Source organism: Hoplias malabaricus, chromosome 12, assembly GCF_029633855.1.
Source record: "Hoplias malabaricus isolate fHopMal1 chromosome 12, fHopMal1.hap1, whole genome shotgun sequence".
NCBI classification, from domain to species: Eukaryota; Metazoa; Chordata; class Actinopteri; order Characiformes; family Erythrinidae; genus Hoplias; species Hoplias malabaricus.
Genome location: NC_089811.1, coordinates 26,018,724 through 26,045,678, shown reverse-complemented (window position 1 = coordinate 26,045,678; position 26,955 = coordinate 26,018,724). Strand labels below are relative to the sequence as shown.

The following is a 26,955-nucleotide window of genomic DNA, read 5'->3' as shown; positions in this document are numbered from 1 at the left end:
TAATCTTGTTTACATTCTCATGTTTCATACATTCATTTACCACAATAGCATGTGCCTATGTGTCTGATAGGGTGCTGCATGAACAGACTTGTGTCTGTTGGAGGTGCAAATGGAATACAAATGGATGTTTAATGAACTCTGTTGCCCAAAGCTCATCATTAACGAGCAAAACATTATGGTGAAACAAATCAAGGTTGTTTTATTGCCCAGTACTAGTTGCAGACACTGCATCTTCAGTAATGAAGTGAGTGGGGAAGAACCCATACTGTAACACCTACCTGTAACTTCCATAAGAAGTCCAGTCTGGCAGTGGACTCCACTTGCTGGGCGTGTAAGTAGAGAGCCAACACAAAGACAGTGATGACCACCGGAGTCATGATCTTCAAAGGGACCCTGGAGTCTATTGTGCAGCTGCAAGATACACTCGATGTCAACGTTTCTAAAAGTGCTAACTGAGGGTAATTCAATATTATGGCAGCATTTTAAGAAATTATGTCTTAATGTTTAATTTCATTAAGAAACTACTCAGGGTTTAGTTTAAACATTCAATTGCGTGGAAAACCATTACAATACTGGAGAAAGCACACAGAGCGCTCAAGGAAGAAAGAGAAACATCCTTCTATTCACTAGGATACAATTACACAGAGATAACATGATAGCATCACAGTTATGCATCTCCAAACATTAGCAGGATCCTGTGTACTTGTGTAGTGATAGTAATCATTATGGCAAAGCAATCAGAACAACGTGCTGTGGTTTAAAGGGATTTACTTCACCTCAGTGATTCCATTTAGCTGATAATATCTTACCTTGTTCCGTACTCACTGTGAATACAAAACAAAAACAGGAAAATGTGTCAAAGGGGCAGAGCGCAACACATTTCTACTTTATCTTCAAGATGGATGTTGCAAAAGCAATCTGAGCCACTCAACAGGGATTTCACTATTTTATTCAACGCTAAAGCTAAAGGCTGAAACTTCAATGCTAAAGCTAAAGGCTAGCTCATCTATATAAATCTTACAGGAAGACAACTGTTTATTCAGTTCATAACAATATTCCGTGTTCCTCAAACTGTTTGCTACAGCTTTGTAATTAAGGCAACAATGAAAAGTGTTTATGGTCAGTGAAACTATTCTTGACTAAAAGCCATTACACTGAATAGATATCACTCCATTTGCAGCACACTCTGGTAGAGCCTATGATCTTCCAGCCCACACATACACCTGTGATTTGTCTGAGTGCTTGTAAACAAATAAATGGAACACAGCAGATTGGTCTGAGCACAAACAAGAAAAAAATTCATTCATTAGGACGACAAGCAGTGCTGTTTCTAGCAGGATATATTTGATTTGTATGTAATAGGATCATATAAGGAGTTAATTGTGGTCTTTTCTGATTAACTAATTGTAGAGGTCAACAATCAATATGTGGTTATTTGTGCTGCTGTGTCGCCTGTCCTCACAAAATTCACACAAGGTTGGACAGTGTAACTGTAGTGTAATCACCAAACAGGCCGATTTCTAATAATTCTAATTTTCTTTTATATCTAGTTTTTAACCAAACACTGAATCCTAGGTGAAGACTAGCACATGCTTTATTTTGCCCACATGTAAAAGCTAAATCCCAAGTTAGACATTTGTAATTGTAAGATCATTTACACTCTCTTTATAAAGAGAAACAAAACCTTTTATTTCAATTTTTGTACTTTTCTGGGGCGAGAGATGAAGTTTTGTTTGCTGTACTTTGAATGTGTCCTCAGATATTTAAATAGTGAGAATGAAAGCACATCTCTATTGTTAATTATCATAGTAATGTGGTAAATGGCCCTAGCAGAGGACACTCACATGGCGTTGGCGATCACCAGCAGGTCTCCGTTGTCGAACAGATTGACCTCCGGCACCTCCAAGATCAGCACATACAGGACCTCAATGAAAAGCATGAGGAAGAGTTTTCCAATGCTGCTCATTTGGAGAAACACAGAGCAGGCCAGCAGGCTGAGCAGCACACACAATGAGAAGTACTGAGGAAGAGGAGACATGGGGAGAATAAGAGAGACACATGCTTAGATAACTACAAGACATATGGTTAGTGAATCTATAGCATACATCCACAATTTTATTACCACTGTATTACAGCTTTAAAAGCTTTTAGCCAAATTATCTGTGCTGTTTTATCCAAATCACTTTAAATATGTGGATACTTACAGATACATTTTATATCTTTTGTAAATAAATATGTATGTTGGAGTCACAGCAGTGAAACTTATTTTTAAGAAGCTGTAAGCTTTACTTTATAAAAAAACTACTGTAATAACTGGTGTGTTCACAGTTATGGCTGGTTCACCGTAGACTGATGCTAGCCAATGTAGATATCTGGTATTTAAATTTAATACAACTAGCTAGTTAGTGTTTTCCTCCAAGTGCATTCATCCCAATGACATTTGTAACACTGAGTGACTGGAACAGACCTAGTAAGTGGAACTGCCAGTGACTAAAACAAATGTAAGAAGAATTCAGAAGGTTTTGAGGGCTGTTCACCTCTGGGAAGTTGCAGGCTGGTGAGGAGCTGTTGCAGAGACTGTCCTGGGACCAGAGTGAATAATTAAAAGCAGAGCTGCGTACATGGCAGGCGTTCACACTGCTGGGAGTGATATTAAACTCTTGGCCCAAACATGACTTCAGATCAACAGTGCTGCATGTGAACTGGAGGGCAAGGAGGAGAAAAAAGAAAAAACAATAGAAGATCTGTTCACGTCCTGGACTTGTTTTCACAGGGGACATTACAGCAGACAGCCATATACATTTCTGCTGTAACTGCTAACATACAACACATGAATGTCCACTCTGCCAGTCCAGAATTATACATAAGAGATGTGGTTATATTTTTACTGCACTGATCTCAAACATGACAAATAGGTTCATTATTTTTTATATTATTTTCACCAAAAAAAGAGTAAACTCACAATATTAATGAAGGCTGAGAGAAAGACCAGGACTATGGTGAAGACTCCCACCAGAGTGCTGTTAAGCCTGGACTGAACAATCCTTTTAGACAGGTTCTGCAGGGGCACTGGGAACAGCTGTCCAAAGAAAAGAAATGAGAGAGGAGCACAACGACTCCAAATTCAGCATCTGAAATACATCTCCTAAAGAGGCCCTAACCATTTTTCATGTTACATTCCATTTTCCCTGTTACAGACCATTAAGAGCCCTCTTATAATACTAATGTACCAAAATTAAATTTAAAATGACCTTTTTAACACATTCCTTTTCCACCCACGTTTAGAATTAAACAGACTGAGTGCGTGTCCATGCCTTCAAGACTGATGTATGACATATATGATGTATTTAAATGATCTGTTCTTACTGGCTGCTCTATGTGTCTGGGCTCAACACTCCTTATAACTTCGGTTAATTAACTGCTTTTATTCCTGTGACAACATAAACAAACATCACATGGATGTTTCTGCAGCTCAGTTTCCATGTAGGGTCTGGAAAGTGAACAATGTGTTTCCCACATTTCACTGTAATGTGGGCCTGTCTACTACTTAATGACTGCATGATCTGATTGGCTCAGTAGCCAAGTTCAGAGCACACAATCTGATTGGCTGAGAAGCCAAGTTTCAAACAATCTGATAGGATTAAAATTTTTCCAATCATACTGCGATATGTGATAACACAGTAATGCACAGATGTATCCTGCAGTTTACTTTATTACTCACATTTATAAGCTTTAGTATATTCAGAACCAGAAGACTGATTTAATCAAAACAAATCTAAAGCTACTTTGGTCAAACTGGATGTTTTTTGTGCTTTTCAGTTGACATGGGAACGCAACCATAAATGAGTCGGACATGGGATTTTACTCTAATTTTCTTTAGTCCTTAGCTCCCAAAACCAAGACAAGAAAAAGTCCAAAAGAAAAAGAAATCCTAACAGTGTCAAATAAAGTCCAAAATACAAAACATTGAGGGGAAAAAAAACGTAACTTATTTTAATTACTAATTGTAAATTTTACAGATTTAAATACACAGCAAATTAATGTTACATTTGTAATCAATTCTCCTCCTGTTTCAACATCATTGAGTCAGAGCTTGTTTGTCCCACAGACCAAATCTTCATTTCACTTACATCAGTCAATTTGAGTAATGAGCAGTATATAATTACTACTCTCCTCCTATATCTATATAAACTGAAAATCAAAGAATCAACCATGATTTCTACTGAACCAAAGGCATTAGAAAAATGGGCCTTGAGACCAGGCTTTTGCATTACAGGTCTAGTTAATATGCCCCTTTTGTGTCACAGGGAAGTGATGGTACTGAACTCATTTATACAATGTATTGCACTTCTTCATTTTACTGGTCCTTTTCTTTGTACAAGTGCTGTATATATGCAATAAACCATTTGTAGTTATGCGTCATTGCAGTTTGTGCAATCTCATACAATTCAGACATGATTCTGTCACAGTCAGGAGCCAAAGCCTATGTTAAATGCTATGACGCTTCTCGCAAGTTAAGTACATACTCTATATTTACAGAGTATCTATAAATCTGTCTATAAAAGTGCCACAGTCCCATGTGACGACTGAGTCTTTTAAGCAGATTTTAAACATGCTAATAATATTCTGCAAGAAGCCCTTATGGGCTATATTTATTTATTCTTCCATCAGCCCCAGAAGATCATTCATGAGCAGTGACCTTGCAGGGAAACTGAACTACAAGTGAGGCCTGGATTGGACAGCATGTGAAACTTTTCTGAAAGACATTTCATGGTCAGGGGTCAATCTAATTCTCCAGGTCAATCTAATTCTCCGGCTGAATCAAAGAGGGGACTCCTGTTGTCCTTAGCTGCCAGAAGCAAGGGGTTGTTCCACAGCAGTGTTCACAGAGGCCTGCCAGACCCTTGTGGTGTGTCTGTCTGAAACTATCTGACTCACGGTCTCTCAGGGCCGGCTAAGAGGTGACACCAGTTAAAGAAACACAACCACATCCACACAGTCATTTAGCAAAAGTTTGTTTACCCTGTTGTGTGGTGGTCTCAGCTCTGGGAAATGACCAGCAATCACTGTCACTGTCACACTGTGACAGTAGCTCAAGCCAGTGTGAGAACAGCCCTTCTGACAGCTGTCGTTGTCCTGGAGAGAGGACTGTGGTGTTTCTCTAACTTTAAGCTGTTTCTTGCTGAACAAACATTCATATTCTCTTCACCTGCCTCGTAAATTATTTGAAAGTTTAAACTCTTACCTGACATACTGCCCCATTCTCTTTGTTGCAATTGTAATTTACTTCAGGTTAAATAAAATTTGTATATACATTCATTAGCCATAACATTAAAGCCAACTGCTTGTTTCTAAACTCATTGTCTAGTGGTGGCGTGTTAAGGCACGGTTCCTATACCTTAGGTTACGCAAGAGCCCTATGACATTGTGAGAGTTTTTGGTGCCTACGTTGCTCTGCAATTACACCGCCACACCTCTAGGGCTGAATCTCAAATATTTTACTCTACACTATGTAACAGACAATGTAGTGGTGCAGTAATATTAATATTCAAAATCATTAAGGTGCACTATTTCGGGAGTAGGTCATTGTTTGGAACAGAGCATGGTTCTCATGAGGTTCCAGAAAAAAAAAAAAATTACTAACACGGCACGTTTTTTCCCCATGTGGTCCTGCTTCTTATTGCAAGTTTTTTTTTCCAAAGACATCTGTATTTTTTCTTTCTTTATTTTATTTATTTCTGACATCCACACCATGTCTGAGGAAATCTGTACCCATGAATTTGCTTCTGTCTCTGTAGTGTGGAGAAGTTAATGGTTCTATATCTCTTAGGTTCAACTTAAACAATGTCCGTCCGACTACTGACAAATAAGTCATTGCGGTCAATGTGACATGTAGTTACATTTCTGGAGAGGTGTGCATCAGGGTGTGAGACGACGTGTTGCCTATGGTGTAGGACGGACGCAGAAGTTTAAATTGGGCTTTACTGTGCTGTGCTGGTATGAGTGGATCAAACACAGCAGTACTAGTTTTTAAAGCCATCAGTGTAACTAATGAACTGAGAACAGGCCACCCATAAAAATACCCAGCCAACAGCATCCTGTGGGCAGTGACAACTGAGGCAGAGCTATAGGATGACCAACGCAAACTGTTCAGCAGACAGGGCTAACAAACTATGCAGAGTCAATCAGCACTCTCCTCCCAGCAAGTAGAGCTGTGTTAGCAGTAGTTGAAAAGAAGTGGTAGTTTGTTTTACATGTCTTTGACATAGCATGTGCTTACCCTCACTCTTCCATGTTGGTGAAAATGTGTGCGATATTGGGCTAATGGGTGGATTTGGCAACATTCATTCATCTGTAACCGCTTATTCAATTCAGGGTCGTTGTGGGTCCAGAGCCTACCTGAAATCATTGGGCGCAAGGCAGGAATACACCATGGAGGGGGCGCCAGTCCTTCACAGGGCAACATAGACGCACACACACATTCACTCTCACACACTCACACCTACGGACACTTTGGAGTCGCCAATCCACCTACCAACGTGTGTTTTTGGACCGTGGGAGGAAACCGGAGCATCCGGAGGAAACCCACGCAGACACGGGGAGAACACACCAACTCCTCACAGACAGTCACCCGGAGCGGGAATCGAACCCACAACCTCCAGGTTCCTGGAGCTGTGTGACTGCGACACTACCTGCTGCGCGGATTTGGCAACAAAAAAAAAAACAAAGCCTTGGGCTGAAGTGTGAGTGATGAAAGATCACTTACCACATAACAGGAGTAAACTGCTGAGACGAACATGACAGCCATCAGGATGATGAAACAGGACACGTAGAAACCAATCATCAGACTGGAGCTGAACAACAGAAAAAAAAAAAAGATGTGAGTGAGAGCCAGGACAGAAAAGACAAAGAATGAAACCACAGAGACCCTGTCGAAATGTACGCTGACTCTGAAAGGACAAGATCTGGAGAGAGTCAGCGAAACTGAGGAAATACAATGAAAAAAAGAAAGCATGAAACACAAGAGAGCTGCCGAAATGTCCTCGTGGGACCCTCTGAAGCTGCTGAGAAAATGACCTCTCAGCTCAGAACTGAGGTACAGTGGTGCCAGGCTGCTGACTGGACGTTAATTAAAAGAGGCTGTTATTGGACCTGAGGAAAGGACATTGACTTCTTGCCTCCAATGCTTCTATTTCTGTAAAAGTACTGGAGCTTAACACAATGAATGATCTACTTTGGGTTTTTAAAGAATAACACATTTAAAATAAACCCAGTTTTTGCAATAGAGAATTATTTTCAAAACAGGGCTATAGAATCATATTCAACACATTTCCAATCAAGAGCAGGAACCACTACATCAATGAAATAATCATTTCATCAACCAAAACCACTCCCCTTAAAGTGCTGATAAACCACTCCATTCCCAACAGGGCTTAGGCTGAATGCTAACAAGCAGTACCTTACTTTACCTTACCTCACCAACACTCCTCCAGCAGAATGCCAACAAGGAGGAAAACATTCCAACATCCATTCCACAGCCTTCCAAAATTGTGGAGGCTGGTTTGCAGCAAAGGGGGTGAAACTCCTTATTAATACCCTTCATTTTAGATGAAATGTTGCATGAGTAAGTGTCCACAAACTATTAGCCGTACACAAAGCCACAATTTGGTTCATCAGATCTGGTCATCACTTTAAAAGAGACCAGTGTGGGGGTGACTTCAGGTGAACTGCAGAAGAGTGGGTGCCCTTCCTCCCCACTGGCCTAAGATCACACTGCATTTTTAATGTCAGGAACCAAGCAAGCTTATACGAGAAGCAAGATTATATCAGTAACTCTTGGCACTCACATGCCTTATAGATTTATCGATTATGCAGCGCAGGGATTTTCCTTTAATCTCACTGCACATATTAAGATCTTTTTGGAGGCAAATAGTCATGATGTTTACCAAATATCTCAGCAAGCACTGTCAGCCAACCCTGCACCTTAGTGGTAGACCCTGTATATGTCTGTGAATATACCGGAGTGATCCCTGTGCCACTATGTAAGTTTATAGTGAGTATCAGAGCGCCAACATCACACTCACATTCCATAACCGGGCACTCCAGCTGAACCATGTCCGGTTCAAGTGCTTCACTGTAACGTGCCTGGGCATGGTACTGAACACTCACACTAGTCATATGTCCTAGACCTTAGCGGTTCAACACGTCCAGGCCCTGAAGTGATGATTTGAACTTACTGTGGTACAATGACGACTTGGATGAAGCAGATGAACAAGAAGACGAGAGAGGCACAAGCTACGTACGCTCCAAACCTGGAGTCCACCTGCTTAGAGTACTGAGAGAAAGAGACAGAGACAGACAGACAGACAGAGAGAGAGAGTGAGAGAGAGAGAGCAAAAGGGACACAACCCATTTTACTTTTCATTTGAAAAAGAAACAAAAACATATGTTAAACCATATTAAGCCATAAATAACAACAGGAATAACAACAAGTGTAGACAGGGGGTCTCCAAAACCAGCCACCAGCCATGTAGAGCAATATTTGCTGCACTAAGACTGTCTTCTTCTGTGTCTCCCTCTCTCTCTGCGCATTTCAGTGGCAGTGGAAAACATATCTAAAAATATACAGTAAAGAAAATAAGTGTGGAGGGAACAAAAAAATAATAATCACCCAGCAAGATATGGAACAAAAGCAGCTGTAGTAAATGAGATGTTTATACAGCAGTCCTCTTTCTGAGAGGAGAATATTCAGCTGTGGAGATGATGAGAGCAAACTCAAATAGGCTGTTTTGCAGAAAGGCAACAGAAGAAAACAAAAAGCAGCAATTACGTCTCCTGGTTGGGGGTGTGCAGTGCTCCAGAGGTGGGCAGAGACCCGTTAGCTACTAAAAGGGTTGATAATTGCTATATTCTTGCCCTTTATTCTCTATTAAAGTTCTTTTCTGTTGCTGCAGTCCCTGTGTACTCTGTGTGATTACGTGGAAAGCTGATCGTGACTGATTCAGAGGGGACCGGTCACTCAGCTGTGACCACGGCTGTGACATTAGCGTTAAAACTCAAATCTGTCTTTTGGAGCCGAATATCCCCCCATGACTCACTCCACTCTAAACTCACAGCCCTTCTTAGTCATTCACCTGAGCAGCATGACCTACATACTTTCACACGTTCAGGAACTGCACACAGGTGAAACATGACAGTGAAGATAAATATAGCCCAGATGTGGCACGATTTGGATTTCCATGCGACACAAATGCATTCCTGATGTAAACTGGTGCGACTGATGCATGGACTTGAAGGTTTGTATCAAAACAATGGACTTGATATATCGGTGCCCAGTGCCTTATTTGCCTTTTAATAAGAACATTTAATAACTCCCAGTAAGACAAGAATAATATTGTGACCTTGTTTTGAGCTGTTGATGGTGATAAATTCCTTCCACTTCAGTTAAATGGGGAGCATAGTGTAGAATACCATTGATCCACATGTAGGTTTGGACAATTGTAAAAATGCTGCAGATATTTTTTTATATTTAGATATTTTAACCATCTTATAAATATGGATTATATGTCATACAAAAATAAATATATATTTTTCACATTACTGACATTAAAATATAAGATGTTGTCCTTCTGTTAAGACACCAGTTTTGAGAGAAATTGTGTTTCTGGACAACACTGTTATAAGCATCTATCACTTAACAATGGACTCGAGTCACACTTCATCACTCAGACAGTGGCTTCAGACTTGACTTGAGACTCGCTCTCAAAAGACTCGGACTCGACTCTGACTCGTGAAAAATCTTTGCTTAATTATTATTTTTATTATCTAATAATTTATTGTCATGATCTAATAATATAATAATAACTGTAATAATTGACCTTTTGCATTTGTCTGGTGACCCGTGTTCGGTTCCTTCCCTGCCACGTGCAACCTAACATATGCATGAAGTCACAGATAACAGCACAAGCCACAGCAGTAGCAAGTTTGCACGCAGGAGCGGAGGCTTTTGTCGTTAAATTTGGTTGTAAAACATACTGTTTCATTAATAATTATTTGCTACATTTTGCTGGATTTTCACTCAGTAATAAATGGACTAAATGGACCTATAAGTAACATTTATTTTGTATTTGGTTAATTTAGCCAACTGATGTTTAATTTGTGCCATGCTGTCTGTAGCAGGGTGCAACCTACCAAAATAAAGATACTATAATTTTAATCCTGCTGGGTGTATATTAAAAATAAACAGCCCGCTTAACAATAAAATTAATAGTGGCAAAGCCCAAACTGGCCCAAGGTCAACTCATCCACTGCTAATTCCCTGTGTGAGAGTTCTCGCGTGGAGATGCGCTCTCCTCAATTATTAACACTGAAAAATATTATGCATGAGGTGCCTGGGCTACACAGAGAGCTAGTAATAAGTCATAACTGATACTTAACACAAACAACTCCACGTGTCCTGTAGTTCAGAAAAACAAAGCTTGTTGTGGGTACACATTCCATTGAAATATCTTAAAAGTGATCATTCAACTGATCGGTTTTGATACTGTATGCTAATAAAATGACTGTACAGTACATGCTTTAAACTCATAAGAAATAGCAGGGCAGTGTTATGGGCAGGAACAGATGTCATTCATGCTTTTCAAGCATAAGAGACTTTAGACTTGACTTGCAGAAAATAACTTGTTAGCATCTCTGTCACAATATATTATTGATGCCTTTTGCTCTTTGTATGCTTCTGAAGGAAAGTTCTTGTCATTGTGTTTTCATTGTTCATTCTCAGGATGTTGAAATGCTTACCTTCTTCTCTAGGTCTGGCTCTCTGAAAGTAAGCAGGAACTTCTTGACATGTTCGGAGCGAAGCCTGTCAATGCTGCGGGCATCAATGGCTCGGCCCAAAAACTCGTCCACCTCATCCTCGGGGTTCAGGTTTTCCTGAGTGTTTCTGAAAATGAAATGTCTAGATAACACAAGACGAGAACAACAAGCGTTGTTCCAATTTGTGCCTCTCCTGACTTTTGGCCTTCCTTTCGGCGAGCATCCACAGCATGCCCCATCACCAGAGCCCCTCGGCCCATCCACACACCAGCCACAGCCCCTCGACCCACCCACACACCAACCACAACAAGCACGATGCTTCAGAGGAGCCCAGCTCTCAATCAATCAGCTCTCGCTCACGGCATGATCGCTGGCTCATACAACACACCATGGATATTATGCAAGATGCTTATTATCCTGTGAGGCTCAACGCTGAAGAGCTCTCTACTGTGATTAATACAAGATATTGAATGGTGGGCTCCAGTCATAACAGCATAATGACAAACATGCAGATTTTGGGTTAGACTGGTAAATACGTAAGTTAGATAAGCACTGGCCCTGTTTAGTACAGTATAATTACATATTTTTAAATCTGGAAACTCCTCAACTACAGGGCAAATATTAATAATTACATATTGGAAACTCACTGCCAGACATTCAAATGTGTAATAATCATGTTACATAAGCTATGTTTATTAAATCCCTGTTTAATATGGTGTTATTTGGTATTTGTTAATCTGGCAGGAAAGCAATTCTAATCAGTAAAGGAAATACCATTAATCACCTATTAGCAAATTAAGTAATTCACTGCCAAATTTTAAAAAATCAGTAATTGCAACCAAGTTATATAAGCCCTGGCTCTGCTTATTATGATGTAATTACATGTTTGCAAATCTGGAAATGCATATCATTCTAATCAATAATGTAATTGTTGTAAATAAATAAGTCATTCACTGCCAGACTCACAAATATGTAATTAAATAAATTTTATATATGCACTGGTCCTTTTTATTATTGTGCAATTACACATTTGTAAAACAGGCAGTGATTGATTGCCATTCTAATTAGTAACAATCAGTCAGATTGAGAAAGTGTCAATCTCCCAAATACTTTAGTATTGAGCACAGAGTAGCGACTGAGTAATGCTGTTAAAAGCAATGGCCTGCGCCAGGCTTTTAGACACAGTTTCACAGTTTGATGGCTGATGATGCAGTGAGCCAAGGATGATTCATGCATGGACTGGGCAGCACATGGACTGAGCCCACTGAGTCAGGATCAACAACTTTTTCATGCACCGCAAATCCCCACATCTTTTTCACCTAGTGAGCAGGAGACAGAAAGCATATCTTCCAGTGCCATCTTGGAAAGAATATTGGGTCAATGCGCACGCCACCCTCTGGCAGAGATGACCCATGACGTTATTTCTGCCTCTAAGCAAGGTGAGGCTCCCCAGCACATTTCCAAGGTGGCAGCCAAACAAAAACTTGAGGCTGACAGCTTTTCACCACCACTGATGAGACGCAATTGGGCGGGAGGAGATAAGGGTTAATACTCACTTGTCCTTGGGGTCTTCAAATCCCTGCAGAAGAAGAGAGAAAATGAGCAATGAGAACTGTAGTAATGACCGGTCTGAATTAACTCTAGTAATGACAGGACAGCAGTGTCTCAGTGTAATAGACAAACAATCAGTGCAGAGGACTGGGTTTCTAGTACAACACTGACCCCCTCTGGTGGAGCCAGGCAAAAGAATGACCACAACATGCCAAAGGCAGGATCTTTTCAGAAGCTTCAGCTGTTTCAGGGTACCTGAATGAGACTTATTATCAGCAACATAACACCTCTCAGTTCTTTGCTGCTATACTTATTATATATAATATGCCAATCCATCAATGCATTCCTGTATTCTTTGGCCATTTAAATCCTAACCCAAACCAATGGGGTTGCTGTGGCCATCTACAAAATATATGTCCAACAGCATGCCTTAATTAAAGACTCAAACGTTTATAACATTCTAACGCTAACCCCAAATTCAATCACACATTGCAAAAGTCAGAAACAACCCTGCATTTATTTCCATTTCCATTCAAATTGCCATTGCCATGTTTCCCCCATTAAACTAAGTATGAGGTATCTACACTCTCAGAAAGAAAAGGTACACTAGAGGAACATTATTGGTCACTAAAGGTACATTGTAAAGGGTACAACCGTGTTTAAAAGTCCAGTTGTGTTGCCTAAAAGTATATTACATACTCATCTCCAGCAGAAGAGATGAATACATGTAATCTTTCATTAGAGAGCTGTGTAAAATTAAAGAATATAAGTCCCGGAGATGAATTGGGGCAAATGAAGTCAACTATGTTAAAATCTACAACTGTAATAGTTTAAGGTGCAATTATGGAGTTCCCTGACTAAAAGAACCAAATATGTACCCTTTAGAGCACCACTACTGTGACAGCTTTTCTGATAGGACATGCATAAGACAATTTTATGAAAGAAGTCTCAAATGGTAGAAAAAAAGGCCAGCCACGTTTCACTCTGAATACCACTTACGATAATAAACTTCACTTGACTTGCTGCTTTCGTCTGAGAGATGTGAGAAATTTCTCCACACTTGCTTCAGATCTAAACATATTCACAGATGTTCCTGTCTATCTTTCTAAGGAGAGAAGACAACTCAGCACTGTGTGAACTGATATGGAACTGTCAGCAAAACATTAAGACTGAGGTAAGGTTTCTTCAAAGAAGAAAAGACCAATAGAAAACAGATACTGTGTAAAGTTTCTGTGACAAAGTGCGCTTCAAAAACATCCCAGTGAGAGCATCTCTGAATCTGAACCTTGACACGTCTTACGCTGCTGCAGCTGCGTTTCCAGTGATAAATGACACAGGAAGAATGTGAGCAAGGATGACATGAACACCTCATCGGTCATCCTAACACCATTAGACCCATCCTCTCCAAAGAGAAAATAAAGTAGAGAAAGTCAAAGAGAAAAACGTTATAGATGTTATAACGTTAGAAAAAATTATAAATGACCCCAAAACAACGGGATGCATCTTATTTCTGTACAAGATGCAAAACTGAGAAATAAAATGTTCCCTAAGACACCTGGAGACCTCTCTAAATGAACTCACCATGTGTTTAGGCAGTTAAAAATGCTTTCACTAGAATTTAAATTGTGGATGCAAACAAGCAAATATTAAATTTGTTAGTGCTCAATTTTGTGATGTTGTAATAGGTTGGTATCTGTGTGTTGTAATAGCTTGTGTTTTATATACTGTGTTGAATTCTGATGTTCTATAAAAAGTAAGACAAGGCCAGGAAACAAAGAACTTATTTTGAAAATATGGGAAAAAAAAGAACACAGATGCACCCTTTTTTGGAACGTGTCCAAGCTGCTGAATTTGACTGAGTGAGTAAGATAGGAGAATTTCAAGCCAATTCCATGAGGTTCTTCAAATGTAACCACTCTCCATTCTTAAAAAAACATGCCCTACCTATTTGTCTTACACAGCAACACTGCTGACACCAACACTAAATCAGTCACTGAATCCGATTTTAAACCGGTCGTTTCCATGTTCTTTATAAACAGATCTAAATCCTTTTATGACTGAAGCAGTTCTATGGTTTACCAGCAAGTTCTACCATCTATGGGACACTTGCGATAACATCATGTACAAAACAGATAATTTTTATGTTCCAGTTTCATCAGCTTGTTTCCGCTATTGACTCTCCAGCCAAAATAGACCTTGCTTTCCAGTGAACGGCATCATGTGAGGAGGAGCAAGTGGTGTGTGTGTGTGTGGGGGGGGGGGGGGGGATTAGTGGCACTACAGTTTGTGGGAGGTCACATTTGGGGCCCACGTGAGTGTAGAGTGCTACTTCTTGTAAACAAGAGTGAGTCACCTCAGAACAACCTTAACACCGAGGAGCCACGGTGGGAGGGTCTTTGGAAATAAACAGAGGGAAAAGTCGATATGGTCATATTGCGCTGTTTTTAAAAGCAGGAGATCCCTGGGGCACTCGTGACCATTTCATACAAACAATGTGTCACGCTCACTGATCTGATCTGTTACTTGTTTATAGTCGTATCAAATGAACCAGGAAGTGGACCAGGCCTGATTCTATGCAGCTGTCCCTCTCTGTGATGGACAATGACTGACACTGCGCTCTGGGCAGGTTTTAGCTGCAGAATCACACATTTCCTATACTCATCATCAGATACTGGAGGGCATATATGTCCCCATTGGAAATAGACCACACCGGAAATCAACCGAATGTGAATTTCATAACCAATAGCAATTACTAAGAATACAACATTGCATTTCAGCTGATGCTGATCTTAATAGCCTTCTCTATAAGCCCCCTCCACCCTCCAGGTAAAACTGAAAATCTTGGATGGGTGTCATGGCAACTCCAGTGTGTGTGTGCCTGTGTGTGTGTGTGTGTGTGTGCGCGCCTGTGTGTGTGCGCGCGTGTGTACACTCACATAGACACAAAAAATATATACTGATTTCTTCCATTTCTCTTTTCATTGCCTTTAGGAAAAAACAAGACGCACTATGTACACATTCCATAACCTATATATGAAGTGTACTGACTTTAAGACTAAAATCATCTGTATTAGCTGAATGTAACCTTGAAAGTATTTGCCACCACCTGGTGCCACGCATTCATTAATAATCAGGATTATTGAACCTAGAAAAATCATTTGAATTAATAATTAATTAATATTCTGAATTCTCCCCTCAGCATCTAAACGTGACTGAAATATTCACATTGAAATAACATATTCCTGGGTCACTTGCTAAGAGTGTAGGCAATAGTGTAGACAATAGGCAAAAATCTGCTAAAGTCTCAGTGGAGACCTAGGCACACTCCCACACATACGTCTTCCTTCATTTACATTCACAATCACTCCAGTGGGAGCACTCAGAGGTGCTAAATCACCTGTTTCCCCACTCACCTGCAAGGAAGATTTCTGTCCCTCTGGAGCCAGCTTATTCCTCCAGACAGCACAGAGTACAAAACAGGCTCTGTTTTTGTTATCTATTTATAGACTAGAGATTATATTCATTAATAATATCTATATGATTCTCAACTGTTATTTTTGGAAACTATTGGACTAGATGAACAAGACATCAGGACAAACAGGCATAAGGAACCTTGTGTTCTTTGTCTATATATCTCTCAATTATTTCTATTTAACCTGAGTTATATGAGCAATATATAATATCATCAATTTTGCTCATATTGATCAGAGACATAGTTTTATTAACTGGATAAAAATAGCTTGTTGGTAAAGGTGTAAATGAGAAATCCCTTGATGTTCTGGAGATATGCAAATGCACACAACCACAACAACCTGAAAAAGACTTATTTGGAATTCAAGCCATAGTCCACAAACTAAGCATAGCCTGTTTGATAAAATCTAATAGATCAAATTTTCTTTGAAAATGTCATCTAGTTCAGCCCTCTCCATTAAAGTGTATTCCTGGTGTTGGAATGGCATCTTTTACCTCCAAAATGGAACATGGAATTTAATCTAAGAAGCTTTTTCTCAAAGTCATTGAGAAATCTTTGCCATTTTATTTGTCCATTTTTACCACTGAACTGTAACACTGAGTAACTGGTGTTTTCACACGATAAGTTTAACATGTAACATTTAAATGAGAAGGAAAAAGAAATACACCCTACTTATAAATAAATAAATAAATAAATACATAAATTGAAAATTGTTCTCAGAGAACTGAATTTAGGAAAATCCTTATGAACTTGCCATAAGATCATTAATTAATGGTCTTTGTAGTCTGTTTTAAGTCCTTCACTAGATGCGTTAACTGAGTACGACACAAACGAGTACACACCGCTTGGTTTTGTTTGCTTTGTCAGATGTGGCACAATCAATTAACACAGAACTTCGACCTTCAGTATGGCATTAGCCGAGAGGCGGAGGTATAAACTACAGATAGAAAAAGCTAGAAGATGTCTCTTGAGGGGGTGGGGGGTGCGGTTGCCTTGAGCGGGGCCTAATTTGCAGGTTCCACTTTGCCTGATTAAATCCCGGAGGGCGTCCTGGGAGGCGAGTCTGTTTTATTTAATCAGAACGCTGTTCCCCCTGGGTCCCAGAGGGGGACAGAGGAGCGAGTTGTGAGAATCTTAGTAACACAGCCACAGCTACAAAGAGGAGAAGGCACTTTGAGCAGGGGCCAAAGGGGGACATCCTTTGAACTGCTCAGGTTTAGTTAACAAAATGGAGAATATATAAAAATAAGTGCTTAAAAAAGAAAAAAAAAAGAAAAAAAAAAAGATGGATGGAGGAATAGATGGATGAATAATTACATAAATAAAAATGTCTTCAGACAAAGGTGGTAATTGCATAGGCCCTTAATTACTGAGAGTCACACCAAACAAGCTGGTGCTCAACACTCCAGCAGCGAGCGCTGGACACATTCAGGCGTCTACTTTAAAACAGGAACCCCTTCACCCAGCGGAAAACCACTAATATGGTAGCTGGACAAATGTTATGTAAGTTGTCCAATCAATAATGAGTGCAAAGTCAGTGTGTGTGTGTGTGTGTGTTTCTCTCACCATCCTCTTCATTTCCTTGGAGACCTGGTTGCTACCCAGGTGGTTATAAAATGGTCGGTCGGTCCAGTGGGAGCTGTTGTGGGTGACTGAGTTGGTGCGCTGCCGATTCATCTTCGCGATCATGGCCTTCTCTTCTTTCTGTTAAAAAAAAAAAAAAGGACCACAACTCATTTCAAAAGAAATCTACAACAAATTTATATCATGATTGGTCAGAATATTATACTTACCACAGCAAAGCTCTAAATGCAGTTCTCATTTCTAAAACTATTCAGTGTGTTAACATTTCAAGATGATTGGCCCAATAGAAATGGTTTATAATCACTCAGAATTAAATATTCTGACATTAACTTTCATTATAGGTATTTTCCTTCATCTAACAAGCTACCATTCCGGAGATACAAGCCCTTGTTCTGACACTAACAGTATATACCCAATGCTTAATACTAAATATAAGGAGTCAGTGTATTATGAACATGCTTCATATTCATGGCAAAAGGAAAATACACTGACAACACTGAGCAATAGGCACATGAAGTGGTATTTAAAGTATTTATATTATAGTAACCAAGGGTGTAGTTACAGTTTTCAATCGTATAATTGTAACTTTGATAATTGTGATTTGTGTACAACAACAAAAAAGAAATTGGATACAAGTGACTTATCAAATTACAATTATGTAATCAAATATGTACACTGAACATACAGATTTCACTAAAAACTAGTTTCTATAAGCTATTAACAACACACACACACACACACTGTAGTTGTCTTGTAAATAACACATAGTTACGTTTGAAATTTTCTAGAGGCCAGAAAGCAAATGCTGGATTTAAATCCACACATAAAACATTAAAGCTAATAGAGAACATCAACACTCCTCAGAATCAGTTTTCAGTGATCAAGTCAGAAATGTACTGAGGGAGTGTCATATGACACTGAGAAGAAGAGGCTGAGAGGAATCTGTGACATTGCTTTAAATCGCAATCCACTGTGGTGAACACAGTATTTTTTTTTATATAAAGGAGGAGGAGGAGGAGGAGGACAAGAAGAAGAAAAAAGTTTATTTTTACAGAAATAAACACATCAGGGAATACACTGCGCCTCTGTCCCAATGCTAGCCAAGAAAATCAGCTGCACAATTCCCACAACAAAAGCACAGAACTCTGATTACCAGAGCTAGCATGTTCCAAACTTAGTTGCATGTTTCAAAGGAAGTAGAGGAAGAACAGGCTCTTACCCTCTTCTGGCTGCAGCCCACTATGAGGTAGGTTTCAATGTTGTGTTTCTTCAGATACACATTTCGCTCTCCACCAAAGCCAGGCTCCACGTCATAATCTCCATTCAGATAGTTCAGAGTGGCTTTAGTTATGTGGATACGACTAGGTGAAAGAAAGAAAATTTAATAACATGTTTATATCACGCTGACAGTGCCTTCTACAAATAAATATGAGTATATATTTTTCTTCTGAGTGCCCTTCTGTCGAATACAATGGGGTAAGTAGTAACATTTCCAGTTCTTTGGGTTAAACTGGTTGCAATGGGTGCTTCATAAAATGTCTTACTTAGTGGAGCTGTGCATGTAGTTTGTAAAGAAACATATGAATCTTTGTATAAAAGCTAATATCCATAAACATTATGCCTCTCTGATTTCCCTGGGTTCAGAGACATACTTTCTGCTTTAAAAACGTTAGCCACTACATAGAGGTGAACTCACCCGGCTTTTCCTCCTGCCTCCATATGATTTGCGAGTGTGACATCATTGGACCACACATCAAACTGCCACTTCCGCAAGCCCAGGACCCCACAGTGAACTCTACCACTGTGTATCCCCACTCGCATGTTCACATTGACCCCGGTCACTTCCCTCACCAATCTGGAACACACACACACATACATGTTTCCATGCATTGTGAGGACACAACATGTACCAAATTCCTCCTTTTGTGGTGTAACTACTACCCGGCTGACACTGTCCCAAACTCTTACCTGAACCCTAAGCTTAAAACTAAGATTCTCCTTAAAATGTTATGATTTGTTGTTGGGAACAACTTGTGATTCCCACAAGTAAGACAAATCCCAAAAATGAGAGCTTGTAAATAGATATTAGTGGCCACAATACTAGTAAAACTTAAAATTCTCAGGCACATTAACAATATATGTAAACAATCTCTGACAAATACAAGTAAATATATATTTTCTGAGATTTCAGGGCCTTCTGGGTTTTTATTTATCTATTTATTTTCCCCTCCCACTTACAGTCATATTCTCCGGCAGGCAAACAAACACACACACGCAAACATCTTATGCTGGTTATGAGTAATGCTTAAGCAGAACCAGAGACAAACAGGAAGAAAATAAATGGCTTTTAAGGTCCATCTAATTGGGCAGCAAGCTTATTTCACCTGTGTGGTCCCTAAAGTGCAGGGTGGCATTCTCAGACAATGCAGTAATCACACTAATTTCATTAGTATTTATGACCATGTTCTAAGCCATGACATAAATGGAGCCCCTAAGGTTACTTCCTGTATTAAGCACAGAGGGAATAATCTAGTACCTTTCAGCAGCAGAAATGGTGAAAGGCGGTAGCTCTGCTTAGCTTCATATAAACATCAGTGTCACTGCAATGCTGAGCATGATCCATCACCCAAATCAGACATGCTCTGAGTTCTCGACCATTGACGAGTATGATGAAAAGAGGATCAGAAACTATGCAGAGAAACAGGTGGACTACACGCTGCAATTGTAGAAGTGCTCCTGTGTGGTCAGCGGAGCTGATAAAATGGACACAGAGTAGATATAACAGATACAAGGCAGAAGATCCAAATCCAATCATTCCAATCCAATCTGATCATTCAGTGTACATACACACACACACACACACTTGGCAAAAATAAAATTCTGAGGCTAATATTTAAACTCACTGTTCTTATTTGGCCTTTAAAAATAGCTGTGCACTCTACTTGAGAGCTCTATAAAGGTGAGTCTGGAAGGTCGACTTTAAAACTTTTTCATATAAATGGCAAATTGAAAATAAATTAACTCTTGAAAACAAAATCCATATAAAATGGCACTGTAAACATCCAGGGCCATCAAACCCCACTGAATATCCATCCTGACGAATTAGTGTGTGGAACAAAAAATGAGAGAGAGAGAGAGAGAGAGAGAGAGAGAGAGAGAGAAACTGTTGCTACAGTGGAAGCTGCTGGATGCTGTTCACAGGAACTGCTCAAGCTCAGTGGAGCAGAAACACAGTGGCTATGTCTTCCTTCACAAACAACTGCACACACACACACACACACACACACCAATTCTAAACACATACACGCACGCAAAAAGTGTGATTGGGCATGCTACTGCCTACTCCCTGATCTCCCCCGAGGTGCTGCAGATCTGAGGTGAAAACACACTTATTGACTCCACTCATGCCCCCCCCCAACCCCCCCCCCCCCCCCCCCCCCACACACACACACACACACACACACACCAGTCTCAGTGCTGACTGCAGGGGGGCTGATCTCTCTCCACATTAACCAATTAGCAGAAAAACAAAAATGCAACGCAGGCCTTTACTTATTCTATGTGTGTGAGATTTTAGTTAAATTCTTCAGAAAAGACCTTTTACATATTCAACATTGTTAAGTGCCACTTAAGCTGTTACGTTACATTACTTGACTTGAACCAGTTCAGTGGTAAATCATGATTCATTAACTTTTTTTCTTTTTTAATATTTGTTTCCCATTTTTACAAGCTGCCAATTCCCACCTGCCAGTGAGCCTCACTTCTCCAGTGACAGATAACAACCAGAGAGTTTGAGTCTCCTCGGAACCAGTCATCACAAAGTGCTACAGGTCTATGGCATCGCCCACGGCACCTGAGCATTCATGCCATTCATTCATTCAGACATCCTTTCCCTAATATATTTTGAGCTTGAGTTAAGTCAGATTTCCTGTTCAGATTTCTCACTGTCTGTTGCTCACATTGCAACTACTTTTCTTTTAACTTTATTCATATTGTTAAACGGTTATGTTGTACATCTGGCATGTTGTTGCTGTTGTGCAGTTTGTATTGTTTTATACTTTTCATTCATTCACCTTCTGTAAGTGTTTCATCCTGATCAGGGTCAATGTAGGTCCGGAGCTTACACAGAAACAGAGGATGCACGGCAGGAACACACAGTCCATCACACGGAATCACACGCTCACAGCTGTGGAAAATTCCACACACTCAGTCATTCACTCAAACAACAAATTTCACACAGCCAGCTCAACTACCAATGTGTTTTTGGGCTGTGGGAGGAAACCCACACAGACACAGGGAGAACACATCATATAAGTCACATACAGTGACCTGAGGAGAAGCCACTTATTTTACATTTTATAATTGTGTGTGTGTGTGTGTGTGTGTGTGTGTGTGTGTGTGTGTGTTTCCAGGGTTTATATGATGATAATGGATGATCTTAAACTACTGTGGAAACATAGATATATGTAGATGATTTTAAGCACTATAATAGTGTATTTAAAATGGGAGTTCAGTAGATTTTACCTTTATTGTTTTGGTTTACTACATAGTCAAAGAACAGAAATTGTTCATGATAATTTTTCCAGTAAACTAACAGACTATTTAATCTAACAGATCTTGCATTCAGACAAAGTTCTGTCAAACTAAAGCTGGGTCCAGATTGTAGCTTGGGTCAGGTCTGGGCAGAATGTTCTCAGGCTATATTTGGGCTTGAACCAACATTTCAGGCCTGAGTTAATCTCCATGGATAAAACAAGCTGTATCATTGGGATTCAGCTCTGGGTCTCAGCCAGTTGCACCATTCAGGAGGCCATTTTTGATGCTGTTAGATAAAAGCCTTGAAGAAGTCTACACCCCCCCCCCCCCCAATGATTTAAGGCTCCATTCATATTTTATGATGAACGGACTGTAGAAGTTGCCTGCTTTCAAAATAAAATATTGTCAGTGTAATATATTAAGTGTACAAACTGCTTCTGTGTAACGTATAACTAAGTCAACATTTAAACATTCAACCTTTTGTCATTTTATAACTGTTATATAATAATAAAAATATCAATTGTCTTTTTGTTAAAAATATATATAAATGATACAATACATAAATAAATATTAAGTACAAAGATGCTAAATTCACGATCGCTAACATCAACATCACAGTTTTTAAACGGTCTAAACAAAAAGCTCACACGTACTTTTGGATACAATGTTATCCCCAACAACCATACAAATCAATGCACATTCTTTTGCATGCCCCCCCCCCCCTCCCTCGTTTATGGAACTCATAAGTGACCAATAAATTCTTCTCACTTGCCATTTTCAAACTTCTTAATTTTTGGTTAATCTTTCTGGAATACAATGACAATTGTCATTTTAATACTACGCAACAGTTACCTTAAAGTGACATAAGTGGGAGAAGGATTGTATTCTGAAAAATACAACAACTTTAAAACGTATTGTGTACACGTTCTACTTATAGGGCTAAAAGTATTTAGACACAAGCTCACCCAAATATTATTATTATTATTTTTTTTTTTTTATAGATTTGATCCTACGTGTTGCAGGAACAACTTCTCTGAAGCACTGGGGAGGATTTGATTGCGTTCAGCCACATGAAGCCACATTAGTGAGGTCAGGTACTAATGTTGGGTCATTATTTCAGACTCAAAGGAACTGGATCATGCTCCATCTCTTTACAGAAAGCAGTTTTATACCTTACTAGTCCACACTTGCCAATGGCCATGGTGACTCTGGGCTCATTCGCAGCTGCTCCAGGGTGTCCCATTTTACTCACAATGCTTTTCTACATTTGGCATGTTGTTGTAAGCAATGAGTTCAACTTACAGTAGTGAGGTACAGCTAAAAAAGGTGTCTACAAAGCTGCACCTCAAAGTACATAAACTCTAAAACATGGCCTTGCTTCTACGTGACCTCTACTAAAAGCAGCTGCGATACTCACGAGATGGCTTCGATCATGTCCACACCCATCTCCACACAGCAGTGGGCATGGTCAGCACGGGCCTCTGGCAAGCCGGATACACAGTAGTAACAGTCGCCCAAGATCTTAATCCGCAGACAGTGATTCTCCTACGCACAGACACAGACACTGGAGTGACAAAGGGCATTAGGGTCTAGGTCCATCGCCCAGGTTTCCCACATTACAGTGCTAGAAATGAACAGCATAGTTTCCTAGACCATACATGACACACATTTTTAACACAGCCTTACTTAGGGCCTTTAATATCCTCTATAGCACACATAGTTTCTACTTTTAAGGGCTTGGACTGCTGTTTTGAAGAGAAAGATTTAAAAGTAAAAAAAAATAAAAATAAAAATAACAGAAAAGAAAATAAATAAATAAAATATAAATATAGACCTAAGCTCTGATTCTTCCCTATGGGATCAGAGAGGTCACAGGTCAGTTGGCATGTGTTTTCTTATAATAACCTCACAATCCAAATGTAGATCGATGGGCTTTGGGATTTCTTTCTGGAAGAGCCAGGAATTTGTCTTGGATTTAATCCAGAAAGTACACTTAGTCTGAATATAATGTGTCAAGATACAATAGTGAAATAAATCAGCTGTGGAAACTCAGAGGTAGAGGAGACGAGATGGGTGTAGAGAAGACAGGAAGAAAGGAGAGGAGAGGAGACCAGAGGAGAGGAGAGGACATGAGATGAGAGAAGGCAGAAGAGAAAGCAGGACCAGAGGAGAAGAGAACAATCAAGAAAAGAGAAGAAGAGATGAGAAGAAATGAAATGAGAGGAAATGAGACAAGAGGAGAGGAGTGTAGAACAAACAAGAGGTGACAAGAAGAGAGAAGAGGAAATGAGATGAGAGGTGACAAGGCAAATTGAGATGAGACAAGAGGAGAGGAAAGGAGACAAGAAGACAGGAAACAAGAGAAGGCAGAAGAGGAGACAATACATTTCTCTAGCTGAAGAATGGCATGAGGCATGGTGATCTAACACTCCAGAGCAGTTTCTCCAGAGTGTCTCATTTTATTTCATGCATTTCATGTGGAGTTTAAACAAATTGCGTCAAGCTGAACATCTGTGTCCAGGGTGGGAGTACCTTAAAGTAGCTGAATTCACTCTTTTTTTTTTGTTTTTTACTATTACACTTGGCATACCGATTAAGAGAAGGGGAGAGGAGAGGACAGAAAGGAGGAGAGAAAGGAAGAGAAGAGAGAAGGGAAGCCCCAGGCTGAGCACAGGACACACAGCACAGCAAGACTGAGTCTTATGACAGCCACCTGAATGTCACCCCAGCACATGCCTTAACTTGACCCACAGCCCACACAATAGATGCTGTTGTTGAGCATCGGCATGAACAAGCAGCTGTGTGCCTCACGCTGGAGATCCATGTGGAACATGCACTACATGAGGATATTTTTTTTTTTTTAACATTCAAGAAGTGCTCTATATTTGTATTTATTTATTATTATAAAATACAGTCTTTCCCCAGAAATATAAAAAAAAACCAACAAAAAAAGGATTAAAATTAAATCTGTTGCTCAAGATTGTGTGGGGTTCTTTTATTGATTTCTTAAATACACAAACTAAAAAAAATGTTCGGGCCCTAAAGCGGCAGGATGTGTTTTTAAGGGATTATACAGCTACATGTTATAGTGATGTTATTGTGGTCTACAACTTCCAAAACAAATGTGTAAAATTATATTTCTTTTTTTCTTCAGCTAAAATATCCCAAGGTTAGTGTGACCCCAAAAAACCCAGATGCGTTCAGGATGTTTAGAAAATGTTCACAGGACAGCTTTGAAAAAGTCAAAAGCTGATTCCACTCCACTTATATTACCAACTGCTGCAGTAATCCAAGAGCCCTCTCTTCTATAAAGCTGCTGCAGCCTGCTAGAAGTTTCCCTTTAAACCATCCAATTGCCATATGTGATGGTTTTTCAGAGGTATGCAATGAGATTACCAATATTTACTTACATTTTCAGACTACTTTCATTTTACTTTTTGACTTTTCACCCAGTAGATATATAATTTCTTTCTTTAAAGGCTTATTACTGGCTCTAAAGCATCTAACTGTATTATACCCCCTCTGCCCACACCCTGATTAAAACTTGCCAGCCTTTGCTCTGCCCAATCATCACCAGGGCCATCAATGCTACATCAATATTACGCTCCTCACAACTTAAAGGTAGCTGCTGCTACTCCAGTACTGAAAAGTCAGGCCTTGTCCCTCAATGTTTGATATTAGAATGTAATTACCATCTAATATCAAACATTCCTTTCCTCAGTAAGACACTGGAACACACAACTTATAACATCTGACCTCCAACAATATTTTGAGCATTTTCAGTCTGGATTAACAGCAAACCACAGCACTGAAACTGCACTGGTGAGGATCAAGAATGATCTGTTGATGGCCCCTGAAGCTTACTGGAGCGTTTGATATGGTCTGCCATGACACCCTGTTGCACAGGCTAGAGACCTGGACTGGTCTCACTGAAATCTCAATCGCTTGGTTTAGATTATATCTCACCAATAGCCAATAAATCATCACTCTTGTAGCTTCAGGTCTGATTCTTCTAGTCTCACTCGTGGTGTCCCCAAGGGTTCAGGTCTTGGCCCTCCTCTTTTCATAATATACTTGGTACCAATTGTTGATAACAGCATAGTCTCCCAGTACATTCTCTACATTAATACATTCTCCTGGTCTGTTTTCTCATACAATATACAGATGTTTAAAAAAAAAAAAAAAACCCTTACACTAGTGTTGCACCGATACTGATACCAAAAACACTCCACGCTCACTATGGTCTGGTGATGTTCATTTGCTCTCTGTTCCTCCTGCCAAATTACGCATATATGGTGACAAAGCTTTTAGCATCACAGGCCCAAATTTATGGAACCACGTCCCTACATCACCTTTGCCCATCACTATCCAGCCAACAGCATCCTGGGTCCACTGATGAAGGACTAGAGGATGCCCAACACAAACTGTGCAGCAACAGATGAGCTGCTATCTCTGAATTTAAATCTACAAGATGGACCAATGCGTTAGGTGTGTCCAACACAGAAGACGGTGTTGAAAATCTTAAGCAGCACTGCTGTGCCTGATCCACCAATACCAGCACAATATCAGTGTCACTACAGTGCTGAGAATGATCCACCATCCAAATCATACATGTCCTGTGGGGGTCCTGACTATAGAAGATTAGCGTGAAATGGGTATAAGAAAGTATGCAGAGAAACAGGTGGACTACAGCAACTGAAGAACTACAAAAGTGTTCCTGTGTGGTCAGTGGTGCAGATAAAATAGTACGCATCCTAATCCAGTGATCATTCAGTGTATGTATGTGTGTATGTGTCTGTCTGTATGTGTGTGTTTGGGAGGGCCATAGTCAATCCTTAAAGACCGTTCCTGAGAAGGTGCATAACTTATAAAATGGCAACTTGCATCTAAGACACACTGCAATGCAGTAACAGCCTCTACTTCTCTGTGAAGACTTTACATTACATACTGGAACAGTTCTGTCAAGGTCTGACTGCGTGAACCTTCCCCGATGGCTA

The 26,955-nt window shown here is 39.9% G+C and overlaps 1 protein-coding gene across 3 annotated transcripts in view; it reads right to left on the bottom strand.

Annotated features, from left to right (window-relative positions):
- Positions 1-26,955, bottom strand: part of adcy5 (adenylate cyclase 5) — a 101,905-nt gene that overhangs the window by 5,729 nt on the left and 69,221 nt on the right. For 2 of the 3 annotated variants that reach the window (XM_066685998.1, XM_066686000.1), the window contains 13 exons: positions 23,376-23,503; positions 19,119-19,277; positions 18,642-18,783; positions 17,405-17,542; positions 12,372-12,394; positions 10,798-10,957; positions 8,238-8,335; positions 6,767-6,854; positions 2,963-3,079; positions 2,538-2,702; positions 1,845-2,020; positions 810-824; positions 279-411 (listed from right to left, as the gene is read on the bottom strand). In XM_066685998.1, coding sequence (XP_066542095.1) covers positions 279-411; positions 810-824; positions 1,845-2,020; positions 2,538-2,702; positions 2,963-3,079; positions 6,767-6,854; positions 8,238-8,335; positions 10,798-10,957; positions 12,372-12,394; positions 17,405-17,542; positions 18,642-18,783; positions 19,119-19,277; positions 23,376-23,503 — 1,542 coding nt within the window. The remainder of the gene's footprint in view (positions 1-278; positions 412-809; positions 825-1,844; positions 2,021-2,537; positions 2,703-2,962; positions 3,080-6,766; positions 6,855-8,237; positions 8,336-10,797; positions 10,958-12,371; positions 12,395-17,404; positions 17,543-18,641; positions 18,784-19,118; positions 19,278-23,375; positions 23,504-26,955) is intronic. The other variant, XM_066685999.1, reaches the window with a different exon arrangement.